This window comes from Gymnodraco acuticeps, unplaced genomic scaffold, assembly GCF_902827175.1.
Source record: "Gymnodraco acuticeps unplaced genomic scaffold, fGymAcu1.1, whole genome shotgun sequence".
NCBI lineage: Eukaryota > Metazoa > Chordata > Actinopteri > Perciformes > Bathydraconidae > Gymnodraco > Gymnodraco acuticeps.
This window is the reverse complement of record NW_022989890.1, coordinates 2,289,380-2,313,083: the sequence shown is the minus strand read 5'-3', so window position 1 is coordinate 2,313,083 and position 23,704 is coordinate 2,289,380. Positions and strand designations below refer to the sequence as shown.

The following is a 23,704-nucleotide window of genomic DNA, read 5'->3' as shown; positions in this document are numbered from 1 at the left end:
TGCACAGGCCACTGCGCGCAACAGCAACGCCGCTCCGCGTCCTGATCAGGAAGTGAATCTGAGGGAAATAAGCGACTGTGGAGGTAGAGTGACATAGAGGGGGAGAAGTGGGAGAGAAGCAAGCGGAGATACAAGAGACTAACGGAGGGAGGGATCGACCCTTGTTTCTGGACCCTGTATTGAGCTGCTCCCCTCTTGGAGATACTGCACCGCCAAAAAAAATGCTCATAAAGGAATTGTAAGTAGTATGTGTGTGCGTGTGTGTGTGTGTGTACATGTGTTTGTGTGTGTGTGTGCGTTTACCCGTATGGTTTCGCAGCGCTGACATTGTGGCCAGTTGCCTGGAATTACAAGAGAGAGGCCAGGGTGATCGACATACCGTATATGTATGACTGCGTGTCCGTCATCCTTTTTCATGCATGACACCCCATCACCATAATGCATTCACCGAATAAACCGAGAGATGGATGAAGCTGCGGCTGTGGTCGCCTTAGCAGCCAGTGCAGGCTGTGCCCTTCACATTTTGCATCACTCGTGAAATCATGAGGCTTTTACTTTAGCAGATACATGAATGTCCTTTGCTGGGGTGCTAGAATGACGGATGCTCTAGAGGAGTGGAGCTGAGGGAGAAATGGCTGATATAAGTCACGCCGTGCCGTGCCAGCTTCCATCCCCGTGAGCCTGCTGTGGCCATGTTATTGATGCGCGGTGAAGGTGAAACCACTGATGGAGCATTCCGGCATTTACCTCTGGAGGAATGGAGATAATTGTTTAGGATCTCTGGGTGGGGAGAACAGGTGGGAGTGAGCAGGTAGCATACAGGGGATGTGGTTGCAAAGCGTTGGCAAAAAAAAAGTCAAATGACGAGGTTTTTGACGCACCAGTCAAGACATTTCTGAGAATTTGACAGCTGGGCCAAAGGGACAGGATAGCACACGAAGCGGCGTCGTTCGTGCAAACGAAAAGATTTGGGAATAGTTTAGCACGTTACTTTAACACGTTGCATGTGCAGGCCTCAGTGTTCTGTGAGGATAACAGACTGAGGCCTGCTCACAGTCAGCTGGTGGTTAGTATAAGGGACAGGCCGGTGGATTGCAGATGAACTGGGATGAGTTTGGCCGGGAAATAAAGAAAATGGTATATTATTCATTGTTTTCGAGTTCACACAGGATGTTAGTTCCTTCATGTTCAAGCTCTTATGCATGCTGTCACTCTGTACACTATATTCAGTTTGCCTTACAGAGCAACCCACCTGTGTACAAAAGTAATCACTGTGGTTTGCTCCACGTTTTAAGTGTTACAGTATAGTTCCAGATGGTTTTGCACCCTCTTTTCTATAAATTATTTAAAATATTTACATGAATCTTTAAGAAGCATGTATGATAATTGCTTTATTGCAATTCTATGGCAAGGTCAGAGCTATGCTACCATAAATTGGCACACATTTTGAGCTACTGGCAGCTTCAGCACCTAAAAATAACAATGATCTAGAACAGCATAACTGATCAGAACATAAATGGCTGTGCATCAATCAGCACTCATAGTTTTCTGGATTTCTCACAATAAGACTTCAATCAATTAATGTCCCTATAGTCTAAGCTCAGGGTGAGAGTGATGGCATGGCTGACAATCTTTGGTGATTACAGAGAGTCTGGCTCTCAGCAGTCTGCCTTGAAATGAATGTGGTCACGATGACATGCTGAATGCACTTACACAATGCTGTCAACACACAGACACATGAGAAACTTCAACATGATCACACACACACTGAGATGGTATCACAGGGGTATAGAGATGACCCATTTTCTGCTGTAGTACAGACAGGCTTTCTTTTACTCCACACCGTTCACTGACCTAAATCACTCCTGCTCCATTTTTTATTACGATTTCATGAGCTTTTGCAGGTGAACATTGGTACCTTAGCCAATGTTCAGTGTGATGTAGAGAATAAGAGAATAAGAACAAAAGATTACAGGTTTTCTTAACCTTGGAGAGGTTTGTAAAAGACAGTGTGTCGTTTTCTTTAATGCCCCTGAAGCAAATGTGTGATATTATGCTATATATTGGAAATTGAATTTACTTGAAGAAAGGATGAGATGAAAAAACAAACCATGCAGGAAAGAAAACGGGTGTTGGGTTTTCTGAAGCAACAGAGAGACACCTGATCTTCCTGCCAAGACCTTTAGACCAAGGAGATTTACAGAGAGAGAGAAACCATTAAGGTGTCTTACATCTTTGTTTTATTTAACCGTAAATTCAAGTGTGTTTTTCAAATTAGAAGCAATCGCCTCAAATTAAGCAACATAAAAATACTTATTTTGGGAGATCTGTATTTAAAACTATATTGCCATTTGACACGACAGACTGTCTCTGGCTTGGTTGTAGCATCTGGCCTCCCATCCAATGTCTGGCTGCGACTCAGACCCAGATTACACTCTGTGGCAAATGGGACGCAGGATTATCTGAATTTGGGTATACATCACAAAGTTACAAAACAATAAACAAAGCTGCACACTGTATGTGCGTGAGGTGGTACAAAGTGCACACGTGTCAGAGACAGAAGGCATTGCTGTTTCACAATCCCCAAAAATAGTATTTTGTAGTCTTTCCTCACACGTTGATACTGTATGTGTGTGTGCAGTACTGGGGATGGCAATTAAGGCAGAGATAAAGTTACCATACATTTGAGTCCTTCTTATTTTGAGTAACCCACTCCCTCAACATCAATAACTTATAGCAGCCTGTTTCTATCCCCATTATTATATATTTGTCAAATTGTGACCAAGCTAAACAACCCTTTTCATAACACTTTGTAATGTATATCATGCGTCAGGAACATTACATTAGCTTACATTTAAGATAACATTTCACATATACATTACATGAAACATTAACACATTAACCTCCCTTTATCCGTCGGTAATTTAAAATGTAACACTTACTGTATCATCGGATCATAAAAAAAACGTTTCTAATACATTTATCATTAAGACATTGCAGGTAACCGTAACATTTAGATCTATTTAGGCTAGTTGAATAATAAGAACCTTTTTTGGTATCACACCCTAATACAGAGATGTAAAAAATCTGATATTTTTGCCCCTTATGTCGATATAAATAATGATAGCATATTAAAAATCATATCTTCATAGGTATAACCTTTAATAGAAACTTTCCTTTCTTAACTTAGCTCAGTTTTTGCATTTTGTCTCACTGTTTTCCTGCTTCAGTGAAGCATCTTCTCATCTTCTCCTCAGAATAGAAAATAATATATCACCTTTTATCTCCTGATGACTCAGTGTTAGAGCAACCAAGTGAAATATGTAAATGTCATACCTAATGGGATTTTTTGTTCAGTTTTGAATCCACATTATTATCCTTATTATTTTTGTATTATTCTAGGTGTCACGATCTGTCTGTGTTCTTCTGTGTTTTATTTTGGGGTTTCGCGATCTGTCTTTTTTTCTGTTTTATTTTTAAAGGTGTTCACCCCCTATCTTCTGTGTGTTGTTACTTCCTGTCTCTGTGTTTCCCTCCTGTTTGATTACCTGATTGTGTTCGCCTGGTGCTCCTGTGGTTTTTCCTCCCTCCCCACCTGTGTCTTGTCTTTGTGATTATTCTTGCTGGTGTTTAAGTTATGTTTGCCTTTCAGTTGTTGTCAAATCCCTGATGATGTTTGGCTGTTTATTGTCAGAGAGAGTTTATTTTTCAGTGTTTTGCTATGGCTTGTTTTGCCTGGCCCAGTTATGCCAATAAAGAAATTTGATTTAAAGAAACTGTCTTCTACATGTGGGTCCTGTGTACTCTGCTCTCCAACCGTGACACTATGTTTAATAAAGGACATGTCGTGTAAAAAATAGATAAGTAGCCTTATCATTTATACTACAAAAACATTGGAGAAAGTATTTCCTCTGTGAGAGGTTAAATTCCTCCAATAAGGAGCATTGCTGTTTGATTGTCAGGTAGTGTTGGTAAAGCTTTTATATTTCCTCATTACATTTCCCTTGGGCTTTCTCCAGCTCAGCTGACGAGTCTTTAGAGACCGCTTCATGACAGAGACTCATGTTTGTCAGATAATTAGTGTCCAGACTTGTGGGGAGCTGAATGAATAAAAGCGTGGGTCCATTTTCTCACCATGTCACTCACAGGATCTCTCCAGGCTTATCTTGTTAACATATACAGTTTATTATTATCAAATTAAATAATGATTCATGTCGAATTATACTGCAAATAACTAATTAAGTAGCACAGCTGTTAAGCCATAAAAACACAGTGAGACCACAGGAATTTTTTTTAATTTGAACCTTTAAATCCAGAGGTGTAACGGGATTGAAGAATTCCAATCCCTTTTTTTTAGGCTAATATGTATCTTAATGTCATGTTTTCATCACTGTTTCGAAAGGAATTAGTCTGAGATTGTTACTGTTTGACTTTGAGTAACGTCCCTCCTCTTTCCTTCTCTTCCAGTCGAGTGATTCTTCCTATCTCTGTGGAAGAGGTAAGTTGTATTTGAGTATATTTCTGTGTGTGTGTGTGTGTGTGTGTGTGTGGTGTGTGTGTGTGTGTGTGTGTGTGTGTGTGTGTGTGTGTGTGTGGTGTGTGTGTGTGTGTGTGTGTGTGTGTGTGTGTGTGTGTGTGTGTGTGTGTGTGTGTGTGTGTGTGTGTGTGTGTGTATTGCTTAAGGCTCAGGTTTTGTTATCTGATTCTCTGGTTGATATATAGAAGGCCCGCCATCACTAAAGCTGTTCTTTTTTAAATGGCCTTTGAACTTAAATGTGTTTATTCCTATGCTTAACATTTTCAAAAGTTATCTTATTTTAGACCTAATTTTGCACTAACTCGCAAACATTGCATAGAAAAAAGGCAGCAGTGAAGAAAAACTCTTCATCATATTATAGATGCTTCTTTCACTGTCTATGTCCCCTTTTCCCTCTGTGTCCCCTGCTATCCTAATTTCCACACGTTGCTCTTCTCTCCAGGCCTGCATCTTAAATGAGTAACCTGAAACTACTTCCATGACTTCCTTTGCAACCCCTCTCGCTGTTGCCCTCATATTTATGCATTGCATGAGAGTAATTGACTTTCGGTGGTGACTTTTGACTCGTGCTGTTTATAAACGACAACTAAATGTTGACTCCTCTAGCCAACAAGGACCTTATCTCCTATTACACACAATAAACGGCTTGAATTATGAGAATTCAGCAACCGTGATTTCTCAAAAACACGACAACCGACACATTTATACTTATATTATCTCATATAATGCCAGATTCCCTATAGTATGGGGTTATGGAGCGACACCGACAAAAAGCTAACTGGGATTGGCTGGAATGATTTCAGGTATATATAAACTTCTCCTCACCTCCACTGCCAATACTAATCTGCAGACACAGAAAAGATGGGAGCAGGATTTAGGCATCACCCTTACCCCAGTTGAGTGGGACAGAATCTGGGCGAACTCAACATCAATCTCCAAGTGTGTCCGGTTTAGAGTAATACAGTTACAAATCCTTCACAGAGCATACATCACACCCTGTAGACTCAAAAAGATAGATCAAACACTCTCGGGCCTATGCTGGCATGGTTGTGCGGAAGTGGGTACCCTTTTACATTTTCTTTGGTCCTGCCCGGCTGTAAAATCTCTATGAGACGTAGTTGGAGATACACTCGCTGAGATCCCGAACATAGACATACTCTTAACTCCAGCTACATGCTTGCTCAATGGCATAACATCAACATTTGCAAGTAAACTTATAGCCCTGCCTATACCATGCCTTTCAACTAAACGCCTCGTTCTTATGAACTGGAAAGTCAGAAAGCCCAAACTGCTTCAATTTAAATAGATGGCTGGAGGACTTCCTAAACATCTTAAGTATTGAAGAAGCTGCTTTCTCCCTGTTATATTTGGTTAAGCCAGACAACAGGCTTTGGGATAAGATAAGGGCTTCAACATAACCTGGATATGTTTGAGTTACATTACATGTCATTTGTTAGACGCGTTTATCCAAAGCGACTTACATTCAGTACTGTGGACAATCCCCACAGGAGCAATTTGGGGTGAAGTGTCTTGCCCAGGCACACGACGACATGCTGACTGTAGTGGGGTTTGAACCTGCTACCCCCTGATTTGAAGTCCAGCACTCTAACCACTGAGCCACAGCCGCACCATGTTACCCGGTTTACCTAATCCAAAACAAACGCGCTCTCACTAAGCGGTCCTACGACACTGGTTATCAACTCGTTAACTCAAGCCAGCTTTGCCCTATCTAGTTATGTGCGCGTTCACATAAAAGGGGCGGGGTTAGCAACATTTGACCAATCACAAACATGGAGAAGCGCACTGACAGCGCAGCGTCATACTTCCTGAATGAAAAGTGAACTATATTATTAGACAAATTATGAAGACTTTAAACATCCATGACTTAAACACTTTATCCAGGATAAAAGCCACATAGCTGCGAATACAGCTGGTAAAAAAAAAGTGTTTGAATGCGTACATTAACAGGTTTATGATATCACTGCCCCGTCTAAGACACGAGTGGATCCTTGAGGCCCCACGCAAAGTTAGATGATGAGGGCCTCTGTTTCGCGAGCGTCGATGGGGGACGGGGAGCTACTGGAGCCTCGCAGTGGCGAAACCGTGCCGCGCCACACTAATTGCGGCGCATAAACGCATAGGTACTCAGGTGAGGCTCCCTCCGCAAGATGAGGCCCCTTCCGCGAGGTGAGGCCCCACGCAGTCTGCGTGATCTTCTGTAGGGAGGGACGGCCCTGGGCGGATCTGACTTTAATTACATTTGACTCGAGTGTTTCGTCAACTTAATGTGTTGCTTAAAATAATACTTCTGCATACAGTATGTGACACTGTAAGTGTTGCACGGCCAGATACGGCTCAGCTGACTCAGATAAGAAAATATATGATACTGTGAGCCTCTCCGCTCACACAGGGTTCAAAGAGGGACGGAAAGAGCAGGGTTTGGGTTGAACACAGGCGTTTATTAGCACCAAAACAAAGTACACAACACGGATTGCAAAACGTTGCCCGTGTGGGATCCTTCACAGGTCCTTTGGCGACCTTCCAGGATCCCGCCTACTGCAAGACAGACCAGAACCAGGTTACAACCCAGAGCTTTCCCTGAAGTTAGCTCGCGAAGCGAAAATCCTGCTTCGTAGTACAGGCCTCTGAATTTTTAAATATACTAATTATAATAACTCGTCGGCGAGCGTCTGGTGGCCGGGCTTGCCACGGAGCCCGGCCGGGCCCAGCCCGAAAAGGCAACGTGGGCAACACCTCCGCTTCTCCGTCCCGTGGGCCCACCACCTACGGGAAACATCGATGGGGTCGGCTGCGCTGCCAGAAGGGTGGCAGTGAAAGCGGAGGGTCTCGACGGACCAGACCCGGGCGACAGAAGCTGGCTTTGGGGACGTGGAACGTCACCTCTCTGGGGGGGAAGGAGCCGGAGCTTGTGCGGGAGGTGGAGCGTTACCAGTTGGATCTGGTTGGGCTCACCTCTACGCACAGCGTCGGCTCTGGAACCTTACTTCTGGATAGGGGTTGGACTCTATTCTTCTCCGGAGTTGCTCAAGGTGTGAGACGCCGGGCGGGTGTGGGGATACTCACAAGTCCCCGGTTAGGTGCTTCGTTGTTGGAGTTTACCCCAGTGGACGAGAGGGTCGCCTCCCTACGCCTGCGGGTTATGGGGGGGAAAACTCTGACTGTTGTGTGTGCTTATGCACCCAACAGCAGTTCAGAGTATACGGCCTTCTTGGAGACCCTGGAAGAGTCCTGTATGGGGCTCCTGAAGGGGACTCTTTAATCTTGCTGGGAGACTTCAACGCACATGTGGGCAATGATGGAGACACTTGGAGGGGCGTGATTGGGAGGAACGGCCCCCCTGATCTGAACCGGAGTGGTGGTTTGTTACTGGACTTCTGTGCTAGTCATGGATTGGCCATAACAAACACCATGTTCGAACATAAGGATGCTCATAAGTGTACGTGGTACCAGAGCACCCTAGGCAGAAGGTCCATGATCGATTTCGTTATCGTATCATCGGACCTGAGGCCGTATGTTTTGGACACTCGGGTAAAGAGAGGGGCGGAGTTGTCAACTGATCACCATCTGGTGGTGAGTTGGGTCGAGTGGCGGGGGAAGCCTCTGGATAGACCTGGTAAGCCCAAACGTGTAGTTCGGGTGAACTGGGAACGTCTGGAGGAGGCCCAAGTTCAGGAGGCCTTCAACTCACACCTCCGGCGGAGCTTTTCGGGCATTCCTGTGGAGGTTGGGGACATTGAACCAGAGTGGTCGGTGTTCAAAGCCTCTATTGCCGAAGCCGCGGCGGGGAGCTGTGGTCTCAAGGTCCTAGGTGCCTCAAGGGGCGGTAACCCTCGAACCTCCTGGTGGACACCAGTGGTCAGGGAAGCCGTCCGACTGAAGAAGGAGGCCTTCAGGGATTTGTTATCCCGGGGGACTCCCGAGGCAGTTGCAAGGTACCGACAGGCCCGAAGGGCAGCAGCCTCATCCGTGGCCGAGGCAAAGCAGCGGGTGTGGGAGAAGTTCGGAGAAGACATGGAGAAGGACTTTCGGGCGGCACCAAAGTTGTTCTGGAAAACTGTCCGACACCTCAGGAGGGGGAAGCAGGGAACCATCCAAGCTGTGTACAGTAAGGATGGGACGTTGTTGACCTCACCTGATGGAGTGTTAGGGCGTTGGAAGGAACACTTTGAGGAACTCCTGAACCCGACAACTCCGCCCTCTATGTTAGAGGCAGAGCTGGAGTATGACGGGGGATCAACACCAATCTCCCGGGGGGAGGTCACTGAGGTCGTCAAACAACTCCACAGTGGCAAAGCCCCGGGGGTGGATGAGATCCGCCCGGAAATGCTGAAGGCTCTGGGTGTTGAGGGACTGTCATGGTTGACACGTCTCATCAACGTTGCATGGAAGTCAGAAACAGTACCGAAGGAGTGGCAGACCGGGGTGGTGGTTCCCCTTTTTAAAAAGGGGGATCAGAGGGTGTGTGCCAATTACAGAGGCATCACACTACTCAGCCTCCCCGGGAAAGTTTACTCTAAGGTACTCGAAAGGAGGGTCAGGCTGATTGTCGACCTCAGATTGAGGAGGAACAATGCGGATTCCGTCCTGGTCGTGGAACGACGGATCAGCTTTTTACTCTCGCAAGGATCCTGGAGGGGGCCTGGGAGTACGCTTATCCGGTCTACATGTGTTTTGTAGACTTGGAGAAGGCGTATGACCGAGTTCTCAGGGAGTTACTGTGGGAGGTGCTGCGGGAGTATGGGGTGAGGGGGTCTCTACTCAGGGCCATCCAATCTCTGTACTCCCAAAGCGAGAGCTGTGTCCGGGTCCTCGGCAGTAAGTCGGACACATTTCCGGTGAGGGTTGGCCTCCGCCAGGGCTGCGCTTTGTCACCAATCCTGTTTGTAATATACATGGATCGGATTTCGAGACGTAGTCGTGGGGGAGGGGGTCTGCAGTTCGGTGGACTAAGGATTGCACCACTGCTTTTTGCAGATGATGTGGTTCTAATGGCTTCATCGGTCTGCGACCTTCAGCACTCACTGGATCGGTTCGCAACCGAGTGTGAAGCGGCTGGGATGAGGATCAGCACCTCCAAATCTGAGGCCATGGTTCTCAGCAGGAAACCGATGGACTGTCCACTTCAAGTAGGGAATGAGTCCTTACCCCAAGTGAAGGAGTTCAAGTATCTCGGGGTCTTGTTCTCGAGTGAGGGAACAATGGAGCGTGAGATGGGCCGGAGAATCGGAGCAGCGGGAGCGGTACTGCAGTCGCTTTACCGCACCGTTGTGACGAAAAGGGAGCTGAGCCAGAAGGCAAAGCTCTCTGTCTACCGGGCCATTTTCGTTCCTACCCTCACCTATGGTCATGACTGAAAGAACGAGATCGCGGATACAAGCGGCCGAGATGGGTTTTCTCCGCAGGGTGGCTGGTGTCTCCCTTAGGGATAAGGTGAGAAGTTCGGTCATCAGGGAGGGACTCGGAGTTGAGCCGCTCCTCCTTCGCGTCGAAAGGAGCCAGTTGAGGTGGTTCGGGCACCTAGTTAGGATGCCACCTGGGCGCCTCCCTAGGGAGGTGTTCCAGGCACGTCCAGCTGGGAAGAGACCAAGGGGTAGACCTAGGACCAGGTGGAGGGATTATATCTCTTCGCTGGCCTGGGAGCGCCTTGGGATCCCCCAGTCAGAGCTGGTTGATGTCGCCAGGGAAAAGAAAGTTTGGGGCTCTCTGCTGGAACTGCTACCCCCGCGACCCGCGGTGAATTAATCAGAAAAGGAATAGATATATATATTTATTTATTTGACAATTTATCTATTTATTTATTTATCTATTATACATTTTTGTTTTTGTTTTATAATAATAATGAGGAAACAATGAAGTATATCTATATTATGAAGCAAATCGTGTATAAATACAACGCCATAATGCATACATAAAATGTAACTGACACTGAAATTCCCCTACCCCCCCCACCCCTTCATGTTATTGTCCTGTCCTATTTGTGATGTGTGTGAGCCATGTCCTTGTCCGTATGTTTTTGTCTTTGAAAATGTTTTATAAAATATAAATGTTAAAAAAAAGACATGACAACCGGTTTGCAGGAGACACAGCAACTGCAGCAAATACATTTTGTGTCTTGTACTTCCATGTCCTCAAGCAGTCTGTTGAGCCACTCATGTTATTCTCATTAACTTTGTGTGTTTGTAGCCTTTATCCTAATCATGTCACTACATAAGAAGGCAGGAGGCCTGAGGTTGTGTGACAGTCAGCATGCTATGACATGATTAGAGGCTTGAAAACATACCTAAGAGATGTATTAGACTTAAATGTGTGCTGAGAAGCCTGAATACAGTTGAGAAACGTCCCCTGTATCATGAACCACTTCTGACCCCTCAGTCCTCTGTCCCTCCAGAGCTTCTTATTCTCCGTTTCCCTCGCTACATGCCAACTCTCTGAAGCAGCGGCCTTCAGTTATTTGCTGCAAAATCACAATTGGGGTGTTTTGTTCAATTTATTATGGATGTGATTTTCTTTCTTTTCAAAACGTTCACTGATTAAATCTGATTCATTGAAGAAGCAGTTGTATCTTCACTAGGAATGACTACAGATTATTATCTATTAAGAAAGGTTTTGTTTGGATTACGCTACATGTAACAGGGCTCTTCCGGCTGTTAAAAACCCTTGGAAAGTATTCAAAATTGAATTTCCTGTGTGTGAACTTCCTCCCGGGAGCTTTATCAGATCTCTATTTATTTTTCACCAAACAGAGAAGTTCTTGTATAACGGAATAAGCACTCACCTCACAAGGCAAGGTTGAATTATGTTTGTCCAACACCGTGACCCAAGAGGCTCTGCTGTTACTACATCCCTTTTGTTTATTTGGCAGTGGCGATGTCTGCAGCTGACTTTGAGCAACAGTCTCTCTGTTCTAGTCATTCAATTCAGAGGCCTTTTACCTCTCAGTGTTCACATTATGCAAAGGTCATTTAAACCAGTTGGCACAGTTCTGGTCTTTTCAGCTTCAGCAACTTCACCTGTCCACATATCACTGTTGTTATCTTTCATTGATGTTGCTGTGGAGGAGTAACCTTTAAAATGCAAACAAAGGGTCAAAAGGTCATGGCCAAAATGAGCTGTCTTTGAAATGTGGCCTTTTATCCAAGAGACCTAAGATACAGTAACCGTCTGTCACTGTTGCTCTGAACACAGCGAGCAGTTGCTATTTAATAAAGGATGGGACTATTGAAGTGTAAGCATCCTGCCCAGTGCACATACATCTACGATCAGGTCGCAATTCAGTAACCCCTAATTGAAATATAGAAGTCAATAGTGATTTATCTAGAATTACCGACATCTAAAACACTTGCAAACCTCGAGTAAATATTGTAGCTACAGAGGAGTTGAATAGGAAACCAATCGGCAATCCAAAATATTCATGTAAAGTTATTTTAGATTTCTTTCTAAATTCAAACAATCCAACGCAATAAATGAAGATCGAGCAAGTTCATTATGAACAGCAACTTCACCTGTCCACATATAGTATCATTACATCCACAGGACTTAGTTTAAACTGGTTTGATTTGAAACCATTTTATTTGTGTCTTTCCCGAAGCCACATAAAAGATAAACGAGGAGATTTGAAAATGTTTATACACCAACTCCCTTTTTTATTACTCAGTTTTGAGGAAATTCATTCATAAATGGTCTCTTTAGAGAGAACATCTGTCAAACTTAGTTGTGATTTGGGCGATGTAAAGAAAATGTACAATAAACTGTTGTGACACGCTCTTTACACTTATCGTGTTTCTTCAACATGACTAATGAGTCTTTAACTTAAAGGTCCCATGTCATGGCCATTTCTACTGATCATAATTCCATTGTTGAGGTCTACTAGAATAGATGTAAATTGTGCAATTTTCCAAACTCACATTGGTTTCTCAAACAGCATCTCTGTATAGTATGTGTATTCACTCTCTGTCCTAAACGACTTGTTGGAGCTCCTGCCCCCCCCTCCCTGTGAGCCCAGTGTGCTCTGATTGGTTGGGACGTTGCAGGGCTCGCTGCTCAGTGAGCTGGCTTACTGGTGTGGTTTCCGGGTCGGCGATACAGCGAGAACAAGCAAGACTCATCCTGAGCACACACAAACACTCACAGCCGAAGTAAAAACAATAAGTGTGGTTTGATATTGAGTAAGAAAAAGGTTTATAAACGCTGTGAGAATGGGTTTGCGGAGAGCATTTCTCCACGATCCCAACTCGTCTATTACCAGCATTCAGGGAGCTCTATGCAAGTCAATGGGGACTCCCTGTTAGTTAGCCAAGGGATCCTGGTGTGTGAGGTGCTGCGCGGATTGGTCCATTTGGGCCAATCCGGTCATTTGTTGTTGATTTGGGTGTTCACACGTCACAGAACCCAGGAAGAAAACAATGGAAAATGAGAAATCTCCAACGAGGCCTTCTGGGGCAGCATAGACAGGTCTTTTCTGTGTTAGAGTTTTACTCGCTACAGGGGGTACTTTGAGGGTTTGTGACTCTGCAGACCGTTTTCATGCATAAAAACCTTCATAACACACAAGGGGACGGGTAATAACCGGAAAAGCATGACATGGGTCCTTTAATGTAAATGTTCGATGTCAAATCCACTCTTGCTCCTAGATTGTAGGTTTTCGCTGAGGATGTGCATAGTCTATAATATTATCATGGTTAGATTTTAAAGTACAATAGAACAGAAAGCCAAATGTAATCTCTCCTGTGAAAATCCAAAGGTTTCATGTTTGTGATGTACGTTTGTCTGCCCTCTGGTCCAGCTTTGTTCAGGGGTTACATGGTGGATTAGAAGTGATTAAGAAATGAAAGGAGCCATTGTCTTGCGTCCAAACGCTAGCGTGCACACTCGGGACCAGGAGGATGGAGAATGAGAGTTGGAGAGGAATGAAAGTGAGAGAAAGTGTACAATTTGGGAAGGAGGTAACAAGCTTGGTGCAACAACAAAAAGTGACGGGTCAATAAGACAAAAAAATAGATTACGAGGATTCAGTGCCAAGGAAAGGAGAGTGTGGAGATCAGCTAAAGGATCAGAGGTAAAAGTAATCCACCCTTTAGATTGAAAAAGATGAGATGAAATACAAATGTGTGACAGTGAAAGCTTAACCATCTACAGGATAATACAAGACGAAGGAAACAGCTTCTTATTGCTCCCTTCGAACACACTTTCTGTCTCAGTTCAACCTGTCTTTCTCTGTTTTCCAGTACCAGGTCGGCCAGCTGTACTCTGTGGCTGAGGCCAGTAAGAATGAGACGGGTGGAGGAGAAGGAGTGGAGGTGCTCAAAAATGAGCCCTACGAGAAAGATGGAGAAAAGGGACAGTACACACACAAAATCTACCATTTGCAGAGGTAAGCAAATTGTCCCAAAAGTTCACTCTGGAAGACTATTTCATCTCTCTAGAGCAGTGCTTCTCAAAGTGTGGTCCGCGGACCACTGGTGGTCCGTGAGCGCCCCCTAGTGGTCCGTGAGTATATTGGTAACATTTCACATTTGAAATAAATAAATAAATTTAAGTTTTCCGCACTCTCGCGGGAATATCTCTCCGCAATGGAGCGAGCTTAAGTTTAACTTTCGATTGCATGATATAGCCCAGATAAACACCTTCATCACACATGTGGCCACCTGTTTGTACCATTTTCAGGCGATTTGTAAAAAACGATGTGTTTTTGGATATTTGTGGAATTAGGTGGTCCGCGAGTGTTTTTTTATTGGTTAAGTGGTCCTTGGTATGAAAAAGTTTGAGAAACACTGCTCTAGAGGCATCTCTTGGCCCCCATTCATTTAGACATTTATCAGCTCCCCCAAGTTGACTCCAGGCTACTAAAGGAATAGTTGGACATTTTGGGAAATGCGTTTTTTTGCGTATGAAGAAAAGGTTGTTACCACTTTATTCTGTTTACCAGCAGCAGCCAGGTTAGCTTAGCATTGGGACAGTAAGTTACATGTTAACGTTAGCATGCTAACTACTCACAATGACTTCTGCAGTTATAAAGTTGACCATGTTCAACATCTAAGTTTAACATTTGAACACACAGCTGCAGTTGAACTATGCTTTGTACCTGCAAATCAATTCCCGATTCAGGTATTGTTCAATAAGTATACAAAACAATATATTTACCTTGATCTGTTCTCTCTGTCCCGCAGTAAAGTGCCGTCGTTCGTCAGAATGTTGGCTCCATCTTCAGCTCTCAACATCCACGAGAAAGCCTGGAACGCATACCCATACTGTCGCACAGGTAGCACACACTTCTGCTATTGCATCGCACCAATTATTTAAATCTAGAGTGATTTTCAATACCACCATCCCCACGATATATACTGAAAGCTTACATTTTTGATATATTGGGGGTTTGAGTTCTGTCAATAAATTAATTCACTTACTCATTGCAATGTAATGTGTGAATACAGTTGATTTAAATAACTTAGAAGTCACATCAATGCTGAACTTTCTAAGGGATGTCGTTCTCCGACTACCTCTGTGTCCTCTCACCTTAAAGGAGTAGTTGAATTATTAACTGCATGTCCAGTGAGAAGAGCCATGCAATCATTCGAGCCTTTCAGGCTGAGTTCACTCACACACTAGCAGCTTTAAGACAGCCATCTTTCATACAAACACACATGACCTTCAAGGCACCAAGCACACACAACACTTACATTGCTGATGAATTTCCCTCGACCTCCGTAAATTATCCAATGCTATTATATTTCTCATATGTTCGTCCACTCAAATATTTTGTCTTTCTGTTTTTTCCTGTGCTTTCCTTCATCTGGCTCTGCAGTTATCACTGTAAGTATTTTTCTTTACACTTACAGATATCAAGTATGTCGACACAAAGCGAACATTGAATCCTAAAGTATAGAGGGACCAAATTAACCTGAAAGTTGAGATAGAAATCTGATCCATGTCACTGACAGAGCAGCAGCAGGATCTTCAGACAGAGTGTCTGTGTTGCTTACATTACAGAATTACTGTTCCTTGTTACTCATGTGTGTTTCTCTTTTCTCTGCAGAACGAGTATATGAAAGAGAACTTCCTGATTAAGATTGAGACATGGCACAAACCGGACACGGGACATCACGAAAATGTAATTATTAAAGACCATAATAAGCTTGATGGTGCATGCATGAGGAATTTGTATGGTGTTTTTTAAAAGACTTTCACAAGGCAAAGAAAAAATGCAAATGTTACACCACTAGTCCTTTTTAAAAATCATACTGTATCTCACACCTTGTATGGGAAGTTTTTTTGTTTCTTATTCATTTCCTCTAATGCTCGAAGTTTAATAAAAAAACATGTCCCACTGCTTCAGTCTGTTTACTTGTCATCTAGTTAAAAATGTCTTAATGAATTATTGTGCAGGATGTACTGAAACAAGCCCCTAATTAAAGGTTCCCATATTCATTTGGACAGTGCTCTATGTTTAAATAAATATAATTATGTAAAAAAGAAAAGTGAGCCTGCAAAACTTCCAAATAGGAATCCACTAATGACCAGATAAATGTTTTGCCCATGTATATTTTTACTTTCTACTCCTTATGGACTTTCGAAAAAATAAATTCTCTATGCTTCTCTTTCAGGTTCATGGTTTGGATCCAGAAACCTGGAAGAAGGTGGATGTAGTCTATCTTGATATCGCTGACAGGACCCAAGTGGAGCCGAAGGTAAAACCTTTTGCTTAAAATCGACTTTTTGCGTCGCCTTCTTATCCATTTTGTTCATTTGAGTTGTTCTTGCATCTCTCCAGGACTACAAGCCAGAGGAGGATCCTTGTAGGTATAAGTCAGTGAAGACGGGACGAGGCCCTCTAGGACCAGACTGGAAGGTACAGCTTCTTGTTGTGACTTTATTAACTGAAAAAAAAGATAAATACAGAACTCCAACCACATATGTGTTATATATTGATGTGCACAGATACTTATGTCTGAGCAATTATTTAGTAAGTGCTAATACCTAACACGAGACACACATTTTACCATAAGGAAGCAGGGCCATATTTAATTTTGATCACACTAAGGTCATAGTATTATGAGAATTCAACACCTTAGTATTTCTGAAATTGTGGTTACTGCCCTGAATGCAGAAGATTAAAGCAAAACCTGAATTCAAAAGATTGAGCCTATATTATTTCATGCACAAGCAACGCAACGCTGCTAAATAGGGATCAACTTACTACGGCAGACATGTGTTGTCAATGTATATTGTTGTACTTACTACTCCTTTGGCTATGTAATCTTTGTTAACAATTGAAAACATTATTTGTGTTTTATGTGTGCATTTGTAGAAGGAACTTCCTAAGAAGACAGACTGCCCGCACATGTGTGCCTACAAACTGGTCACTGTCAAATTCAAGTGGTGGGGCCTGCAAAACAAAGTGGAGAGCTTTATTCAAAAGGTTAGTTTTTAGCTCAGGCAGTTTATCACTTTTAGTTGATTATGACGTCCAGACAGCCACAGGTCAATGTCAGCTACTGAGGAGGGACTGTGTCTGTGCGCCATAGCGTCTCGCATACAGCATACAGTACATACAGTACATACAGTGTGTCACATCTTAGCTTGAGGTTATGGTGGAAAAGTACCACCCATGATGATGCAGATACAAATGGGGCTGCACCAGCCTCTAGTGGATAAACAGGGTAAAGCAGGGAGGAAATTGAACATCTGAAAAGTCTGCCTGATTGTATCATTAGGATTTTAAAACAACCAGATGACTTCCTCTTTCTCCCTTTTGTGTTATTTCACAGCAAGAGAAGCGTTTGTTCACTAATTTCCACCGTCAGCTGTTTTGCTGGATCGACAAGTGGATCGACTTGAACATGGAAGACATTCGTCGCATGGAGGAGGAGACACGCAAGGAGCTAGATGAGGTGAACTCAAATGTTAATTTATATAATAAAAATGTATTCAAAGATAGAGTCCTAAAACAGGACCCACTCTGAGGACATGCTCATGTTTGAATATGAATGTGACCTGTCGTTTGTTCTGTGTGCGTCAGATGAGAGTGAAGGACCCAGTGAAAGGGATGGTGGCTCTAGAGGACTGAGGTTGTGTCGGACCGTGAATGCTGCTGCTCATCAGGTGAGAGGAATTTAAAATGTTTTGTGTGTCTGAATATGTATTGGACTGTCTGTATATTAGGGATGAAAATTCAAAGATGTATCTTCCCAGCCTGCCACATTTTGTTTAATTGGATTCAACTGACAGGCCTGCAAGTGATATGAGACCATATCATATGCCAAATTAGCACAATAAGTTACATTTATATCAACACAAACAATAAGCGACTCAAATGTTTTAAACGTTCAGGAGAAAGGTGCCACACAGACACGCCATGGGAATTTCAAAATAAAGGCCTCTTCAACATGACTATATGTACTGATGTTGTTATTGCATTGACTGTCATTGAATCGTATCATATAATGATTAAAATCTAGATTTTCTTTTTAATGATTGATCGATTATCAATTATTTATTCACCTCAGACAGTAGACGGTGTCTCTTGTTTATATTCTTACCTGTTTCTATGTGTTTCAGACCGGACTACCCAGACACCAGCGGATTCACTTCCTCTTAATATTCCAACTGCCACAACACCTGACCGGCCGGTCCAACCCCCCCCCCCCCACACACACTCCCCTCCCGCTGCACAATCTGGTTTTCAGGGACCTGGACCCAGTGAACTCCCAGTTTTCAGATGATCTCCTCCAACCCATCCCACCTCCCTTGAGTCCTATCCACCTCTTTTTAGTTTTTCCATCCAGTGTCCCCATCTTATTTCCTGCCGAGGCCTCCAGTAGCGACACTATAGATCCTACAGTCCTTCCTCGCTCTTTCTCTGTCACTAAACTGTTCTAAGCTACAGAGGAAATAGTGTCATTTATCTCTGCAATTTAGGATTTGTATCTACTTTAAATATCCCAATGGTGTATATGTACAGTATGCCGTATATAGGGGAGTTGAATAATTGTATTGATATATACATAAATATAAATATATATGAACAGGGTTTTTAAAAGGATTTGTCTGTAAGTTTGTCTGAGGATGTTTAGTTTTTCCAGACCAAGCTGTGCTCATTGTTGAGTTCTGATCCTGTGATTTTCTTTCTTTATTGGATGGGGGAGGCGTTTTCATAACACCTCCATCTCTACATTTGTGTCATGCAGTGTTTCCTTTTGTTGTCCAAATCAATTTGCAAAGTCCACCAGCTGCAGCTGCAAAGTTGGGATTGTGCCGAGAGTGTTATGTAGCCTCTGCTTTACTCCTGACCTAATATCTCCTGTAATATGTTGAGGCATTCGTTGGCTTTTCTGCTGCTTTGTGAGTTTGTGGGTTTGTTGTTGTGTAGCGTTGTATGGTCTTCAAGGTTTTCCTGCCATGTTTTTTTATTTTTTTATCTCATTAGGTCATTCCTAGCTCTTTAGTTTCATCAGGCTGTGCAAACAGAAAATGCAGTAATTCTCCACACACACACACACACACACACACACACACACACACACACACACACAATACAGGGATAGGAGTCAAATGATTTACTCAGCAAAGTAAATTAGTCTTTTTCAACAGATTTCCAAACCTTGTAGTTTCTAAACTCGATATCATGGCTGTGTTTTTAACATTATGAAAAACAGCTCCTCCTGCTTGCTGTAGATAGATAAATTGTTTTCTGAAAGTTAAACTTGATGTGAGTTCATGCCCTGTCATCCATTCTGTCACCTCCAGTGGATAAATGGTCTTATCCAGCGATAGCAATAACTACCATGAAACGTTGGTTTCTCCTTTTATCACCGCAAATATAATCTTACTGGTTTTTCCCATCTTGAGAACAGTTTTAGTAAACTGAGCCGATGCTGAAAGGAAAGGATGGTTAAGTGATTGGTGAATAATTAAATAAATGCTGGATTTATTGTTTCTCTTTGGATGAGGCAGATTATTTTTTTTCTCCTGCTGGAATCTGAAGCCTGTTACATGTGATAGTGTGGTGTTTCAGTTTATGCATGAGTGTACATGAGTGATGTACAGTAGCGTGTCTTTATGAGATCTGATGCTGGCTGGGTGAAGAAGGGAGGATGTAACGGAGCTAGAGGAGTGATAATAGCAGGCACTAACCTTCCACCTGTTGTTGACGTCTGTTTGGCCTCCTCTTTGTCATCTGTTTTTGTTTTCATCTTTTACCATTGATCTTATAACAGTGTGGGCACTTTAAAGAGAAAGCAACAGATGATGTAAAATCCATAATACTGAATTATTTCAATTGCAATCAATACATTTAGATCGTTAAAGAGTAGATATTTTTGCTTTTCTAATTTTAATATCAACCGTTTTTTACATTTAGTTCTTGTTAAATTGTGTTAAATTGTATTATAACATATTCATATACATTAAAAAGTATTTTCTTTCCTGATTAAATGCATACCAATATGAGTATTTTATTTGAAGAGCTTCTTGTTGGCAATTATTCAAAGTCCCTTCCCCCGCAAGGCAATTTCGTGATTGTTGACATTGGGCTCTAATTATCAATACATTTGACATTATTTGACAATTATCAAAACAAAACTTTCCCAAAAATGCCTTTATTAGGCTAATCATTTGTTAGCCTAATAAATATCACTGTATTACTGGGCCGTTTCTCAATGTCGAGTAAACCTGCTGCAGAGCCACTATTTCGATGACGTAGTATACTTGAAATAGTGGCTCTGCCGCAGGTATACTCGACATTGAGAAACGACCCTGGTCTGTAACAACTCTACAGTCGTTCACATTCTCTACAGTTCAGAATGGAGAAAATCAAGAAGAAGAATTGATAATCAGCCTGATTTTTGTATCTGTATTAAGTTTTTAAACCTCTCCCTGCGTAGGATTGTCTGTTGCCTCCTCTTGAAAGAAAACACTGCTCCTCGTTGTCCTCCCCTTCCACCTCTCTGTGTCCATCGAGCATGTCACTCACTGCCTGTGATGGGGCTACCAACTGAACCATGGAGATTTGTGGATGTACTGTATGTATTGACTTTGTAAATAGTAAATAAAGTAATGTAGATGAACACATATATATATATATATAGATCAGACTGTCCTGCTAGACCTACAGCACACCCTCTCGACACTTGATCCTCTAAATACATCCAGTGAACAAGTTGCTCTCAGAGATATTTTTGCGATGAAATGTAGAAATATTGTTTCTAAACTTTAGTGCTGATAAGAAATTGTGGAATACTGTCAGCTGTAGAAATAAAGATTGAGATGATTGTACTGCAGATTTTATCACGCTCCAGCAAAGCAGAGACAGTGAAAAGCTGCTGTTTGGTTTGTAATTGGAGAAAAAAAAGTTTTAAAACCCTCACTATTCCTTCTCACGTTGTTCTTTCCTCACAGAGCGCACATCTCATTGGCAGGACAGTGTATAGCTATATATTTTTGTTCTGGGTGTTGTTGTACCTCTGTTGTCAGTCTCTGAACTGCTTCTCTCACTGAAAAGGAACATATAACGGCAGCTTGGGTCAGTTCATTGATCCACAAAATTAGCTGATGGTGTGAGAGCTTGTGCAATTTAGATTTTTCCCTCCTGCGGTTTGTGATGGAGATGGAGGGAAAGTCATTCTGCATTTTAAGATCACCAGATGCTTGAGGGTTGGAGTTATAGCTCAAAAGAGAACAAGACAATTAGTTGTGGTTGTTTGAAAACTGATAGTGACATAAGGTCAATTTTTAAGAGCCTACGAGACGTCATAGAAGCTTGTGAGAGAATATGGTTTAACAGAGACAATCTCAGAGATATCTGTCGTTAGATTCCTGGATTTATAATCAGAATATGAAACCAAATGATTCGACAATCCTGAACTGTTTTTAAATCTCTCTATCTCTTCTCTCTCTAACGCTCTCTTTCACTCCTGTTAACTTGTCTCCTGTTTTTCTTTCTTTTATTGTGAATTTGTGCCTTTTTGTCATCTTATCTTCCAATAACACTACTGTACATTGGAGACGTAAAGAAATGAATAAAAAGAAGCAAAGCAACTATACATACATTTTGATGTGTGTTTTATTATTTTATTTTTAACTAATGCAACACAAGAGCAATCATCTTCTCACCTATTGTGGCAACTAGAAAATTAATCATACAGGAGAACAGGGTCCTACATACAGTCACGTGAGATCTTAAAATCATCCATTTACCAGAGAGCTGTAATAGTGTTGCTCTTTGTTATTTTTTGGTACATAAATATATTTTAATGGGACTGTTAAACCAGGGTTACTACATTTTAAGGCAAGCTAGATTTAAGATTATTCGTAATGCCACTGCCAGGACCTGAAAGCTCAAACAATATCTGTCAATTTGTTCAGAATACACAATAAAGTGGACAATTTGAAAGAAATGTAATGGTAGGTTTGGGAGAAAGTATGTCGGTTCACATCTCTTGCATGTCCCAACAGGTGGCTGTAGATTTTTTAATTTTAGCTCATTAGATACTCCACAAATCTGGAAAAATAAATAACATTTAAATACAAGAGGCCTTTTAAACATTAAATGTTACTACACCACATGATCTGTTACTATTTTCACATAATGCTTTGGTTTTTGATGGATAAGTGCTACTGTAGAGACTCGCAAATAGAGTGTAGGCAGGGTAAAATTAATCATGTCTGGATGGCAAAGATTACTTTAAATCCTGATTATGAGGCAGAGGAGGGGCCAGGACAGAGAGCTGTTGATGAGACTCGACACAGTGTGTGGCTGTTGGAGAGGAAATCTCTGGAACTGCAAACCTTTATGACATTTAGCTCTTCAGTAAGAATTATTTTTGCTTTGAATGAATCAAAATGATCTATTTATATCTGACACGACAACAGTGAGTAAATCCTGGTTTTAAGTGGTGATTTTCCTCCAGCTCCTACCCCTTTTATTTTTTACGTTTGTCTATTTTATGAAGAGTAAGTAAACCATGTCATCCACCAGAATGATGTCCTTAGATTAGAATAGCCAATAGTGAAAAAGTGCAGCTTTACTTTAAAAGGAAAAATCACTCATTAGACAGAGGAACCTAGTTTTCACTTCTCATTCAGAAAAAAATACAGGAATACATCGGCATTTTGGGAAATAAGCTTATTCTTTTGTTGGATAAGCAGACTTTTACGAATTTCATGTTCACTTTAAATATTAGGTAAGAGCTCAGGGTAGCATAATGATTAGAAACAAGGCAGAACACAAGCCTGGCTCTCAAATGCTCACAAAATCCACCTAAAGAACATCAATTAGAAATCAAATTAAAGGAGATTAACAGGGATTGGTATGTGGATTTGTATACCATTGGACAGATCCCGCCTTGTCTCTCCTCGTTATGCTAAGCAAAGCAAATGGTTTCCTGATTTAAGCTTCCTACGTAACAATCAAATATAAGAGAGGTATCCATTTGTATGCTTTAGCAAGAAAGAATAATGGTGAACTATTCCTTTAAATGACGAAAACACACCATCAGTCTGGAATTACAACATACATTTTTTACAAGCGAGTTAATCCTTTTAACTAAACTAAAACCAGAACTGAGAAATCACATGCTTTCAACTACCATGTGACACTTCATTAGAACTTAGCATGGCAGCACATCTCAGACAGCTTCTGCTTATTATTTCTAAATAAAGAGTCATTGCCCTTTAATGAGAAATTACTTGTTTCACTAAACTGTGATTGGAATATCGTTTAGTAAAGAAAATCACCCTACGCATTCCATAATGTTAAGAAAGTCAAGGATTATTTGTGAACGTACAAAGAGGGCTTTAGTGCAACAAATACCACGCGTCATGGTGAAATTCAATAAACAGAAATGTCCATTGATGAAGAAGATAATGCTCTCTCACCGGGCTGTTAACCAACCTGGGTTAATACCTTGAGCCCATGTTACGCTTTAAGTCCAGAGCAGGTTGTGAGTTGGAGCTTGAAGAGGAACAGCTGAGAACAAATTGCAGGAACCAAAAAGAGAACAAACATTGAAACAACGGGTCTCACCACAGGAAAGCAGGTCCAGGCTCCGGACTCCCCTTCCAAGACCTTCGTCGTCTGTTCGCAAGGGGTCTGCGGCTTTTTTGAGACACCACAAGAAAGACCCACGGAGAAAGGTACTGTGCAGAATGGAA

General features: G+C 42.2%; 1 protein-coding gene across 1 annotated transcript; it reads left to right on the top strand.

Moving 5' to 3' along the window:
* Positions 1-21,594, top strand: pitpnab (phosphatidylinositol transfer protein, alpha b). Its single transcript, XM_034201773.1, has 12 exons — positions 1-238; positions 4,468-4,498; positions 13,783-13,928; positions 14,725-14,816; positions 15,360-15,367; positions 15,591-15,665; positions 16,159-16,242; positions 16,326-16,403; positions 16,863-16,973; positions 17,323-17,445; positions 17,574-17,656; positions 18,113-21,594. Exons 1-11 carry the CDS (start codon positions 222-224, stop codon positions 17,619-17,621), a joined length of 813 nt encoding a protein of 270 aa, XP_034057664.1. The 5' UTR covers positions 1-221; the 3' UTR covers positions 17,622-17,656; positions 18,113-21,594.
* The last annotated feature ends 2,110 nt before the right edge of the window (positions 21,595-23,704 follow it).

Coding starts and splice junctions, on each gene's coding strand:
- pitpnab (XM_034201773.1), top strand. Junction 16,243..16,325: donor GGACCCAAGTGGAGCCGAAG/GTAAAACCTTTT, acceptor GCATCTCTCCAG/GACTACAAGCCAGAGGAGGA. Junction 16,404..16,862: donor CTCTAGGACCAGACTGGAAG/GTACAGCTTCTT, acceptor GTGCATTTGTAG/AAGGAACTTCCTAAGAAGAC.